The sequence below is a fragment of the Pholis gunnellus genome, assembly GCF_910591455.1.
Source record: "Pholis gunnellus genome assembly, chromosome: 20".
Lineage (NCBI taxonomy): Eukaryota > Metazoa > Chordata > Actinopteri > Perciformes > Pholidae > Pholis > Pholis gunnellus.
The window spans coordinates 14,586,722-14,600,906 of NC_136547.1; the positions used below are offsets into that span (position 1 = coordinate 14,586,722).

Sequence of the window (14,185 nt, forward strand, 5' to 3'; positions counted from 1 at the left end):
GTGCAAAGTTAGCAGATAACTAGAACTAGCAATTTAATTAGTGTCAGAGTGTCCTTCATAAAAATGAAAAATGCATGTTGTAAAGTACTTAACTCCCTGTTTCTGCCTTGTTTTCCTAACAAAGTAATATTAGGTAGGTAGGTATCAGCACCTCAAGCATTTGAATGTTTTTTATGAGATTAAAAAATAAATGAAAGTAGTCCACAGGTGCTAAATTCAGACAGATTGTAGATTGAGTGAATACAAAAAATATTATACAGTTTTTAAAGAGAACTTCATAGTAAATATAACAATTATAGTATTGGTATACAGACAGCTATTCAGAAAGATGAATTATACAATGGCAATGTGGAGAGGAAGCACCTTTACTTTCTTTTTTTTGTGAAGTGTGAATTTAAACACGCAACAGCAATTTATTTGTGGGAGAAGAAAAGAAGACGCATGAAAGCCTTTCTACACACACACACACACACCCACACACACACACACACACACACGCACACAAACGCGGTGCTTTTTGTAATATGTAGCATCGGCCTTAAGATGAGCAGCACCGCCTTATGTGTAAGTTGAGGAACAGTTGAATTGTCAAGCTCAGCAGCAGCAGAAATAACTGCACTATGACTTGTTACACACACACACACACACACACACTTGGAGACAGAAACAACCTATGGTGGCAGGTAGTGAGGGTGTCCTCCCTTAGAGTTTCTGGCCTTGTGCCACAAGTCGGGGCCAGTTGCCAGTTTATCCCACATAGCGGCATATTTGTCATACTTTTGTGCTCACCTCCCCTTAAGTAGACGATTGTTTCTGACCCGCTGTGTCTTCTTTACCCACAGAGATGTGAGCTGTGTCCCCACAAAGATGGAGCCCTCAAGAGGACAGACAACGGAGGTAGAATCCCTCTCAGCTACACACACACACACACACACACACAACTGTGGTGAGCCTCTTGTGTATTTTGGTATTTTGTCATTAATTGTATGTCACCGGCAAGTTTAAGTGGGTGTGAGCGTGCTGAGAGAGTTATGTTGCTGTTTGTTGTGTGTGTGTGTGTGTAGCCTCTCTCTGCCGTCCTTGCCAGTCCATGTTTTATGTGTGTGTGTGTTTATGAGGGGGCGGGCCAGGATGGGTATAGTGCATGGCCTGTGAGGAGTCTCCTCTCTGGGTTCATTGGGAGGTCAGTTTGGTGGAGACTGTAAATATTCTGTGTGTGTGTGTGTGTGTGTTTGAGAGAGTCAGTCGGGGAGAGAGGCACAGCTGTGGGATTGTGTCCAGGCCTGCAGGGAGGCATCAGGACAACACTAACACACACCGTTTTACTACTTTCTCTTTTATTTTACCCTTCCCATGACCCCTCTCTCTCCCTCTCTTTTTCCTCCCCATTTTTCTCTCACCATCTCTTTCCCCACGCCATCCGTTCCTCTGCTCTTGTCACATCCTCTTAACTTGTTGATCTGTGTGGTAGTTGCTTTATTACTGTCCCACCTGAAACAACAGCTGAGTAGAGGGATTAGTCTAGAATGGGTATTTGATCTTAACATCGCAGAGACGAAAGAAAAGACCTAGAGGGAGTCAGGAGTTACGTTAACAGCTGCTTGTCCTGGCCTCTTTTTTTTGTCATTCAGTTGCATATACCCAATAAATATTGGTGCCCTCTTTACAGCCGGAGTTTAAAGATAAAACACAAAGTAGAAAGAATTTGCGCACTAAAAGGTTTCAAACATAATCTCTCACATCCGTGTATTTAAGGGGGTTTAATGGAAATGAGTGCAATTTAAAATCAGCATCAAGTTCACTTCCTACAAGTCAGTGCTAAGAAATATTCAATATGTGGCATCGTAGCAAATTAGAGCTGGATACCGTCACTCCTGAGCATATTGTAATGATAGATTCACTGTACATGCAGTTCATTACCTGCTACAGTAGGAACAACATGAGCTAAAGTTGTTTTTTTACCTGGTGTTGGCGTCATGGTCTTACTGTGGTTTATTTTCATAAAGTTATGAAAATAAACTTGATAACACAGTCTGTTATCAAAAAATGTAAGCTCATTGTCTGACTGTGATAGCTTCTGGGAGTAAGGCATGTTTGTGAAGGGCTGCTTTGTTGGGTTTTTAGGGGGTAACACCGTGAATGCTCAGTTTGAGGAGGAAGGCTGTGCCACTTTTATAGTCCTGTTTTATAGGCCTCTTCTAGATTCTTGGAGGGACTTCAAAACAACAACATACCCCAGCATTTCACACCCGCTGCCTCCCCTCCGTCCCGCCCTCTGCCCTCCTACCCCTGTCCCGAGCAGCAGGTCAAAGGCAGGTCAGGGGTTCAACTGTAAGTTTAAGCCTGTTTTTGTTTCCGCTATGGGGAAAAACAGACACCTCCACTGTGGCAGGAGACTCCCACCTCCATTTGACCTCCCGTTGACCGCCTTCTGCTCCTCCTCAGCTTGTCGTCAATTTTGCTGCCACTCCACCATGCCCCACTGTCATTCCACCGCCCCCGGCTTGTCTTCACTGACAAGCAGCTGTGTGTGTTAGGGCTCAATAAACTGCTACTTGGATAGATTAACTACCAAGTTGCAAATTTACACATTTAAGATTCAGCATTTCAAAGTTGAGCTCAGTTTTTTTTTTTTTTTTTTTTTTTATGTGACTGGAACCAAAAACTGCAATTTGACATATTAATAACGGATCCAGACTAGGGATGCTAATTAATCACTTTTTTCTCTGACCAATACCCAACCGTTCTTAACCGAGCATTAACCGTTGACAGACAGGATTAGTACCTTCCATGCAGGAGTGCTGGGGTTGAAGTTCCTAACAAGCGATAACCGATGCACAAACAGGTTAAATCCATTATTTATCGCCAGCTGCAGGATATTTGCGAAACAGGCTCAGATCAAATCCACAGTTCACCCTTCTAGGAGAGTTAGCAGCCACGATGTTGCGTCCATTGTTGTGGAAACAGGCAACCTCTTAAGTCACCGCCGCATCAATTAGGTGTGTTCGACTGTTCATTTTTTAACATCCCTGCTCCAGACAACATTACGGTTGTGTTTGGTTCTCTCGGTTTGGGCCAAAGAAGTATCATCTATCATTCCCTTCTGGTCTTGTCCATTTTGGGTTCGTACTGCAACTTTTGGTTTGTTTCATGGACTGACGAGGAACACATTTTAAATATAGATTTTAGTTTAGCACTGAGCCGGTGGCGGCGGATGAGATGATGCGTCATGTGATGCGAGATGATGGGTGAGATGGGCCCATCATCATCTGTCCTGGTGTGGTTGTTTGATCGTATTCTTCAGGTCATCAGTTCTTTGCAACTTGCAACCAACGAATGAAACAAGTCGGTTAATTAACATCAATCCTTTGCACTCTCGTTCATATTCAAGATATTCACAGATGGTTTAACATCTGACATGTGACAAACTACCGTTTTGCTCTCCTATATGTGCAGCAGTTGATGGCGGCTTGTGTGTGTCTTTGCAGGCTGGGCCCATGTAGTCTGTGCCCTTTATATACCTGAAGTGGAATTCGCCAATGTCTCGACTATGGAGCCCATAGTACTCCAGTCCGTGCCACACGATCGCTACAACAAGGTAAAACAAAATGTAGCTATGCATTTAAATATGTCACAAAATAGCATATACAATGTAAGTACGAGGGACTGAGTCCGTTTTGAAAATATAATCTCTTACCTGTGTTTGTGTGTGTGTGTGTGTGTGTGTGTGTGTGTGTGTGTGCACGTGCACGTGTGTGTGTGCACGTGTGTGTGTGCACGTGTGTGTGTGCACGTGTGTAGACATGCTACATCTGTGAGGACCAGGGCAGAGAGAGTAAAGCAGCCTCTGGAGCCTGTATGACCTGCAACAAACATGGCTGCAGGCAGGCCTTCCATGTCACATGGTGAGACCCGGTCACATCACATTAAGCTCACTAGACAAAGAAGGAGATTGTTTCTTCAGTTCTTCACTCACACTCGAGTAGAGACTTGAAGATTTGATATACTTTTGAGTACAAATCCCTTCACATCACGTGTTGGCAATGTGATTCTTATTGTGTTGTAACATTAAACATAAATGATGAAAAGTTTTCTCCTATTTCTTACTATTTTCTTTAACATTTAATTTGCTTTGCACTACGCTCTGACACAGTGCCCAGTTTGCGGGGTTGTTATGTGAGGAACAAGGATCAGACGCAGACAATGTCAAGTACTGTGGATATTGCAAGTACCACCACAGCAAATTGGTAAGTGTACTCCTATTTTTGTCATAATTAAACCACAACTTCACACATCACTAGACGATATCTCATTCTGCTCAACTGATTTCTTTTTCTAGACTCATGGATACACTGTATTTCCTTTATAACTGAGCATTGATCCCAGTTCTATATAGTTTTAAGCATGAAACTATTATGACTTGTGTGTGTATTGAGGGCCACAGTGTCTGTTGTACGTGACTACATCTATATGCACGAGTGTGTCTTGAAGGTTGCCTGTCTATTAACTATTTGAATGAGTTATTGATATTTTTTTCCACTAACTTTCCACTAACTCCAAGCACTGATGGCTATGTAGACACAACACACACATTGGTTCACCTGTAACACAGTGAGAAATACCTTTCATCTTGTGAATGGTTTGCTACTTCTCTGCTGCCGCTGAGAGATGACCCACCATCACCTCTGCCCTCTTTTTCTTGAGCCTCTCCCTCCCTTAGCTCTTCTCATCCTTGTCCCCTTTTTATACTACTACTCTCCTCTTTCCTTCCTCTAGCTTTTGTCCTTTCCTCCGTGGACGGTTTCTCTTTCCTGCTTGGCCATCGCCCTCCTTTAGTCAGCTTCCGGTCTCTGTTGGCCTCTGCCCTCTTTCCCTTCATCTGTCTTTCTCCCCCATCTGCTTCCTCTTTCACCGGACCAATGAGTCCATCTCCCCACTGTTCGCCTCTCTTCCACCTGTCCTTTACCCCTTTCCATCTACTCTTCTTCCTCCTCCCTTCCTGATGCCTCTAATCTCTCTATCAGTAGCCCATGGTTCCCTCCACTCCTTTGTGTATTGGTCCTAAGCCCGCAGTGGGCATGGCGGGTCGGGTTTGCAGGTGCTGCATAGGGCCCCTTTGAGCCTGGTTTTCACTGTACGGACAAACCAGTTTAATCAGGCGTTATCATTATTTAAGCGTTTCAAATTCTTTGGAAAATAACATTTCAGTAATTTTATTTTTTAGCTTTCAAACTGATCTGTCCTGTCAGTTAAATTGTATTATTTGGTCAACAGTAGTAGTAGTAATGGCTTTTGTGCTGCTTCACTTAGATTGGACACATGGTTTCAATAAAAGGTTGCAGTGCAAGTTTAGTGCTGATAGGTAAGCTCTGGATGGTATATAGGGCGCTTAGAAATCCGTTTTTATTTTTTTATTTTTCAGTTTCCTTTTTCAGTTTTCCCCAAACTCCTGTGTTTTATTCTCAAAGTAATTAATTACGTACAGTTTTAAAACAATACATTAATTCCATATATAAGGTAAATGGCTTTAGATTTAGCTGTAAGTGTTTGAATTCCTCTGTTTTTTTTTTTTAATGAGTCACAGGCGACCCCTCCCCCAACATGTATTCCTGCGTTCTCATTGGCTGTAGCTCCCCGACTGGTCGGATATTTAGCCTGCTAGGCGATGCATCGGTGAGATTCTGGCTCGCGTCTCTGAGCAGCGAGCGCCGTGCCAACGGCAATTTGCCTCCGATCTGGGGCTTGAGTTGAGAAGCTCCAGAACTCTCTGCGAGTGGAAAATCAGGGCTGTAGTCGTGTAGAGGGAACTACGATAGCCGTCTCAGAGTGCCTCTTCGGCATCACTCTGTTTCCCGAGAGCAGAGAAGAGGAGCAGGTCACCTGAAAGTTAAACCACAACAAAGACAACACAGTCTTTTTTTTTTTTTCGGTTCAACAACCGAACCTGTGAACAAAATGTTTATAATGGAAGGAAAACCCGCAGCTTTTCATATATTGCATCCACAGTTTCACAAATTCTATGATATTCCGCGCTTTACAGCTAATTCCATTTTTCTGATTCTGTCTGTGTTAAGAGCATAAAGGTTACCTAGAGAAGGCAGAAAAACGGTTTATTTTGTCTGCACTTGGGAGTGTGTTTGACAAAGAATTCGCATTTACTCCTAATTGGCGGATTGCTGGTTTCTTGTCCATGATTGCTACCTTATCTTTTGTAGACTGACGATGCGACCAGCATAATGCAAACCTGATGGGTGGATAGCTGGCCCATTGTCAAGAAGAATTCAATCAGATAAGAGAAGAACGAAAAGGATAGGCATATCAACACTCAAATGCAGGATATGCAGAAGGAATATGCTTTCAGCGCACACATTCACTGTAGAGACGTCTTGTTGCTTTCCCGATTTTGTTCCACTTCTTAGTTAACAACCTATTGCAACGTATACACATGTATGCATGTACACACTCTGCATCAGTTGCTGGAGGGACGCAAATATAGAAAAACAGGAGCGTGACTTAACTATTATGATCTTGTATATCTGGAACAGTGGTAGGATGGAAACACAGGACAGGCTTTATAGTGCACGCACACACACACACACACACACGTGCACAGATATATGACATTTTGCAATGTTAACAAATGCTGATGGAAAGACTCATGCTGTTCTATTGATCGTGTATGAATGGATGAATTGGATGCTGGGGCATAATGTCATTAAGCTGGGATTGTATGGCTGGCAGGAATGTACGAGGGGGAATCAATGAGAAGGAAAGCAATGTTGTTAGCAGAGTGGGTTTCATAAAACGCCACTTGATGGATGTTTACGGCATGTTAGCGACATATGGTTTTTGACCGGACTCTGTCGGTGTCCAAATCTAATTTCAAACTTAGATTATCTTTGCGTGTTGTTGATTTCATCAAGCCTGTGTGTGAATAATTTCCCCTTTATTTCTAAGCAGTGTTAATGCACGCGTTGATGCATCGGCCTCCATATCCTCTACACAGGGTGTTGCTGGCCCACAGCTGCATATGGCTCCAAACATCTTCAGTGGTCTAAGTGGCAAAGTTCTGTCACAACTTCCAAAGCAACTGGTCTTCAGCAGTAAAACAATATGTCTCCAGTTCAGTTATATTCAATTAATTGAAAACATAACGAAGCTCCCTGAATGATCCCCGAATAAAAGGTGCAGAGGAAATACAGTTTGCTTCATACACTGGTACGAGTTTTTTAATCTTGTCCTGTGAGGTTGAATGATAATCAAGTGTTGTTCAGTCGGATCAGTAATTGATGAACTCTTGCATATACAGTGTGTCAGTTTGGAAATCCAGATTGAGACCCTTTTAAAGGGAAGAGATTGCCATATGACTCAGACAATGACCTGTGTGTGTGTGTGTGTGTGTGTGTGTGAGGCCAGAAGAGGAGGATTTATCCCATGGTGCACCATGTTGCCCCGGAGAGTCCGTTTTACATGAAATGCCAAAAGAAGCCGTCTCCGGTCACAGATCTGTACTTTTGATTAGACTGGGTAAACACACACGCCTTGATCTATGCCTGGAGGTAATTTGGCTGTAATTTGAGGATGTAGTTCTTCATCACCATGGCAACCAATACTATGAGCGAGAAACAATCCGACTTGGACTGGGATCGATAAACGAGACCCCCCCCCTCTCAAATGTCCCATGATACCTCTTCAGATCTGAGTTTTGGCAAAGGAGGAACGATAAAACACAACTCGTGGTTGTGTGGGTCTTCACTGCTGCCCCCAATCCTGATTGTTTATTCTAATGTGTGTTCATGAAGGTTATTCAACACTTAAATGGTTACATTTGGTCAATGAAAGTTGAAAAAAGGAATGGCCTTTTATACAGTGGAGGTGTATTTAGTTTTTTTTTGTCTATACTCTGGCTTTCCTTTACAACCACCACTTTTGTGCACAATGCTTTTTGACTGTTTTGCAGTTTTGAGTTCAATCAGCATGTTTTAGTTTCAGTTTAATTTTTTCTAAAATATATATCCGAGTTCTTTTTTTAGACTCTCTTCTTTGGACCTAATCCAGTAACTTGGAGTTCCTCTTTGCCTTTTTAGCGAAGGAGCAGGGGCCGTGGTAGTACGTCTCAGAGCTTAAGTGACTCTTCCTCTCAGTGTATAGAGAGACCCCCAGACATGGACAAGAAGGTAGGACGGCCCTCAGATCTCACCCTCTCTATGCCTCGAAACAATGAAACATGCCCTCACTGTTGCATGCGCACACTGTAAGAGCATTAATACTTTGCAGTGCTTCTAATAATGGCTCCGTAATGAGCATTGCTGGAGACGATCTTTGAATATATTGGCAGAACTTTTATTTTTATTTATGACAAGCGGAGTGTCGGAAGGCATATTATTTGAGGTAACGAGTAAAATGGAGAAAATAGGTGTTTGTGGTTTTGATTAACTAATGTAGTAATATGTTTAGGGCTCTCTATGCAGGGTAGATATACTGTATATTTAACCAAAACAACAACAAATGTCTACCCTGGGTGTTGAAAATCACTTTTAAGTCAGTGATATTGAAATGTTTTGAAATGCACGAATGGCCTTGAAAGTAATTAATTTGGTATCTTTATTAAAATGTGTAATTAATATGTTCCTGAGAACAAAAAACTATGCTATAGATGTTATAGATTCGAGCTTACCATCTTGGCAGTTGGGAGTGTAAAAACGCATCAACGTGTCCTTCAGTTTAACGTAAGGTCTTTTAAAAAATCACACAAGTGCTTTCATTTGATTTCCAAGTGAGCGCTGGAATTGTGTTTCACAGAGCCAGCAGCAGTTTCATTTGGATTGGCTTTTAGCTGCTCGTATGGCTGCAGCCCACCTACACCCACCAGCGATGCCAGCCTCTAATGAATGCTGCATTAGTGTGACTTAATCAGTCACGGCTGTTAGCAGAACATGTAATCACAGGCTGAGAAGAATCGGAATTTACAGAAGGTGTCAAGTCATCTGTTCCACTTTTTGTTTTTTCTTTTTACCGATCCCTTGTCCAACAGAGGACAGGGTTGAGCTGACTTTTGTCAAACTGCATCCTTCTCAAAAAGCACCATTTCTGATGATTGATACTACCATCGCACCAGTATTAGATTTGAACAAGTAGGTGGACACATTCAACCCAGCATAGCACAATATAATGTACTAAAGCAAGCACCTGACTGTCCCTTCACAGTTAAGCTGGTAAGGAGAGTTCTCTGTTCAGTGTCATTGATTCCCTCCACACAACTCTCCAACAATGTGCCCTGTATTGGACGGCACTTTTGAAAATACTCCCATCCTTGCTCCCTTCTTGAGGAGCAATCACTGGGAAGAGTTTACGGGATCCAAATATTGAAAGTTGGTGTTGATGTGTCGAGTTTACCCAATTCAATTCAGAAAGGGGACGCTTTAAAGCTGCATCAGGAAGAAATTGCCTGTATCGACAATGTAAACCAGCAGTGAAAGATCACAAATAAAAGTATTACAAGTGGAGGCAGCAACCTTCTAATTAAACATTCTGCTCTGCAAGCATATTAGCCTCCTGAGTTGTATGTCTTACTGCAACAAGTTGTGGGCCAAATCTGTGTACAACACAGTATAACAACGGATACAGAGGCCAGATATCAGAGATAATGGACCAAAGATGGAAATTTGTATGAAAATAGTTTTTTTTTTCTGATTATGCACCATGGAATTTTGTTAGCTTAGTGTTTTCAGATGAGGACTAGAAGGAATGGATGCAAATTGAAAGTGTCTCTTGGCCCTGCAGTCAGCTCCACCGCTCTAAAATCAGAGGAAGTCAGCTCCTCAACCGAGCCTGTTTTTCTCATGTTTTAACAAACAATTGTTCCATTTCCACCGAATGAGACGCTGCTCTGATGAGAGTTTGCGTTTATTTATAAACCTGGGTTTATGCAGACAGCTCCGTACAGATTTTGTTGATGATGCTGATCCAAATAGACTTTGATGCTTTGAGTTCCCCTTTCCATCTTTTTCCAGTCGTCCGTAATTGTTTTTGGTAGAAATGCATGAAACAAGACAATAGCTGTTTCATTGTGTTCATTCATAAAGTAATTAGTGGAACCCAAATTGAACATTTAGCATGTTGTGTGACGTTTTATCTGGCTACTTAGTCATTGTGTCAGACAATAACGGGGTGTGTGTGTGTGTCTTTGTGTATGTGTGTGCGTGCGTGAGGATTTGTCCACATATTATCCTGCCCCTCAGCCCTGTTTTTTGTTATTACCACCTTATTTGCAGTAGTATCTCACTTCTCTCTCACTTACACACACACACATGCATACTCTCCATCCACATTCCAGGGTCAGAGTTCAGTAGGCTCAGGTTTGTGTGTGTGTGTCGACACATCCACTCATACATTTATTATGTGCTCTGGATGTATACCCACCTCATGTTAGACCCTGCAGTCAAACTACAGCAGGGGCTAAAAGATCCCCACACTGGCCACTTAGAAAAGGCCTGCAGGAAATACACACACACACACTCTCACACACACACACACAATGGCTGGTCAGAAATCCTGCAGGAAACTGCACAGGGGAATTCCTGCTAAGCCTGGGCGGATTATTTTACCCCTTACTTCCTGTTCCTCCGTTTCCCCTCGTCTTCCCTCGCCTTACCTCAGCCCTCCTCCTCTCTGTGTCTGCAGCCTCTCATCTTCCTCCTGAGGCCATTGTGTTAACTTGTGAAGCATTTAAGATGCGTATTACATCAAAATACAAAGGCTATACTTTTGTCTTGCATCATTGGTACAGGCCCTTCATTTCTTATTTCTTACATAACCAAGCTAAGTTTAATGTAATATTATCTAGGTGCATTACAGCAAGTAAAGTACCACAGGTGTATACACATTGTGCAGTTTGATTTAATGCAATGATCAAACAATTCATTTAGTGGTTAGTTTTATTATATTATTATTAACAATAATAATTATGATTAGTAATATATTTATTATTTTAAGTCATTTATTAAGCATAAAAGCAAAATCATTGTCTGGTTTCAGTCTCTAAAATGTGAGGATTTGCTGCTTTTCTTTGTTTTATTTGATGACAATAGGACTGTTGGTTAAAAAAATCAACTAGCATCTGTGAGTTATTTATGGCCGTTGTTCACTATCATATTATTGAGAAAATGATCGATCAATAGATAGTTAAAGCCCTAATTTATTGCATTTAGTTTTAGTGACCAAAAGCAAATCTCTAGATGCTTATGCTTACCAGACACACTAAAGAAATTTCCAGGCACGTGTGTATATATATATTTTCCAAACAGTAAAAAGACCTTTTTTTATAAGGAATCGTGCCTCCTTTAAAAGTGAGTGTCCCAGTTTAGAATCCCACGACCAGCGTTTGACATAGACGAAGAGGATTTCGGCCCACCGTGGTATTGCTCGTTGCTCATGGGGTGTGTTGATAAATAGACGTGGCCCTCGTACTCTGCCACCGCTCATATTTACCCCACACGGCCTCAAAGACCACTCGGACATGTCAAATGATCGGGCTGCTAATGGTCAGCGACAGAGAAAGAGGGGAAAGGACACGCTGAAAGGCTTTGTCTCTGCCTGTATAATCAATTGACCTGATTGATAAGGGTGTGTCAGGGTTACATTGTGTGTGTGTTATGTTTCCCACGCCCAGTGCTTCGTGTGTGTGTGTGTGTGTGTGTGTGTGTGTGTGTGTGTGTGTGTGTGTGTGTGTGTGTGTGTGTGTGTGTGTGTGTGTGTGTGTGTGTGTGTGTGTGTGTGTGTGTGTGTGTGTGTGTGTTATCCGACCCTCTCAGCTCAGCCTCTGTCCATCAACACCTACCTCTGGAATGTTAATGAAAAACAACAAGAGAATCCCAAAGAATTTACCTCCTCATGTCTCTCTCTCACTCTCCTTTTTCTCCAGTACCATCTCTCCTTTTTGTCGCCATTAGATGCCGTTTACGACGCCACCCGTGGCGGTTGGAAATGCGATTTTTTGCATCAGTTTTCTGATGTTTTACAGGCTAAACAGTTACTTGATTAGTTGAAAATTATCGCCAGAGGTGAAAAAACCCAGCAGACTTACCAGTAGAGCAAACTCATGCCGTGATGCCAAACACTTAGACTCACAGAAATCTGTTTTATATTTTAGTGAGCAGCCGAATGTTTACAAAGGTGCAAAATATGTCAGCTTTTTTTGGGGGGGCGGAAAATGTGTAGCAAATTAAGCACACAAATTTGTTAGAATGGTGCAACCACAAAACAACATGCAGTCAATGTTAACGCACAGCTTCAAAGGAAAACCGTAACTGTTACAGAACACTACGTGTATGATACTGTGAGGCAGCATCTAATAAGAAGATTTCAACAACTTTTAAAGCTACTTTAAATCTAACACAGAGGGAAGAGTTCCAGGTTCTACCGGCACAAAGAGAACACATTTGTGTAACCGCAGAGTCTTAGCATTGGGTTAGATTACAGTTGTTAACTGCTACACATAAAGGAAGTCTGGCTTAACTGCCACCAGCCTTCATGCATCCTGGGAGAGGTGGGGGGGAGAAATGGGGGAGGGGCTTTTTCTGGTGTTTTAGAGTTGTCGTGACACTGAGCATCACAAGCGTGTCGAGTCCCACGTCGTCTCGCAGGATCGCTGCATAAATTCAACCGCCTGTCTTCGAGAGTGTGCAGCCATACATGTGTGTTTGCATGTATGTATGTGTGTGTGTGAGTGTGTGTGTGTGAGTGAGCATACGTACACCTGTCTGCCTCTATGCCTGTGCGGAGAGGTGTCGGCGCACGCAAGGTGTAAATGCACTGGCACCCAGTCGCCACCTCAGGGGTGCGAGAGGAGGAGGGTGGCGGCGCGCGTGTGATAGCAAAGGGTGTAAATTGAGCCGTGATGGTCCAAGGAGGAGGATATGATTGGATGAAATGATGAGACCTTGTGAGCGGCAAGAGGCACTTAGACACACTCTGCTCTAAACTGCAGTGTGCTGAATTCCTGTTCCTCCTGCCCATTCTTTATCACTCTTCCATCACTCTCTTTGTGTTTGTAGATCTCTTAGCTTTCATCTCAGACTGAGCCTTTGAAATGTAATGCTCCTCTCTTTCTATCAGCCAAACACACACACACACACACACACAGACACACACACTTCCTCTTTTGTGCTTATATCCTGAGCTTATCCTAATAACTCATTCCCACTGACGGATATGATCCGGTGTGTCTCTGTAGTCAGTGTTTTCCCAATGATCCTCAAAATGCAGAGGGCTATGAAATAATGGATGTAGGAGGTCTGTTTTTGTCTCTGTGTCTCTGTGTTTATTTCTCTCCTCTTTGTATCATGTCTTAAGCAGCTTCACTCATCCGTTTCTCCTTGTTTTTCCTTCTATTCTCCATGCTCAGAAACACAAGGAGCGGGAAAGGCACAAACCCAAACACAAGAAGATCTCCATGGACATGTCGCCCTCCCTCGTCCTTCCTAACATCTTGGTCCCGGACAAGGTGAGGGCACTCCTCCACTCCTCTCTCCTTTTTGTTTTGGTGAATTTTGACCGAGCTAGTTAAATATTACAGCAGGGATGGGTGGCTTTTTTTCCCTCCACCTTGATTTACCTTTGTTGCTCTTCTTCTGTATCGCTTACATATCCTGTCCTCCCGCTGACCTTTCTCCCAGTTTTGGTCCTCCCTCTCTAAACCGGCATTGTTTTGATAATTTTCTCTTTCCTTGTTTCCGCTGCTTCTCATGGCTCCTGTCCTCCCTTTGCCTTCCAACCATCATTTTTCTTTATTCTCCCTCCCTTTTTTTCCCATCTTCCTCCTCCAGACCTACAACAGCGGCAGCTCAGGGGGAGGAGCCGCCTCTCTGCCGGCGTCCTCGCAGAAGCGCCTGGACGACAGCGCGGCCCGCTTCACTACCGCGAACTTTCAAGAAGTGTCGTCCACTCTCTCCGGGGGCGGCTCCAAAGATGGCTTGGCCGCGGACGCCGGGAAGGCGGCATCCGAGGCGAAGAACAAGAAGAACAGCGGCGCGAGTCATGCGGTGGGACAGAGGGGGGGCCGCAAGTCTCTCACCTCCTCGGGGAAACCCATCCCTTCCGCCGTGGTCACCATGGCAACCTCCTCCACATCGGCCTCCGCCTCCACTGGGCCTTTCCATCAAGGTGAATTAATGGCTGCAAACGG

General features: G+C 43.2%; 1 protein-coding gene across 2 annotated transcripts in view; it reads left to right on the plus strand.

Moving 5' to 3' along the window:
- Positions 1 to 14,185, plus strand: part of mllt10 (MLLT10 histone lysine methyltransferase DOT1L cofactor) — a 40,670-nt gene that overhangs the window by 7,695 nt on the left and 18,790 nt on the right. For both annotated transcript variants that reach the window (XM_079181723.1, XM_079181724.1), the window contains 6 exons: positions 843 to 897; positions 3,489 to 3,598; positions 3,802 to 3,905; positions 4,154 to 4,247; positions 13,406 to 13,504; positions 13,827 to 14,163. In XM_079181723.1, coding sequence (XP_079037849.1) covers positions 843 to 897; positions 3,489 to 3,598; positions 3,802 to 3,905; positions 4,154 to 4,247; positions 13,406 to 13,504; positions 13,827 to 14,163 — 799 coding nt within the window. The remainder of the gene's footprint in view (positions 1 to 842; positions 898 to 3,488; positions 3,599 to 3,801; positions 3,906 to 4,153; positions 4,248 to 13,405; positions 13,505 to 13,826; positions 14,164 to 14,185) is intronic.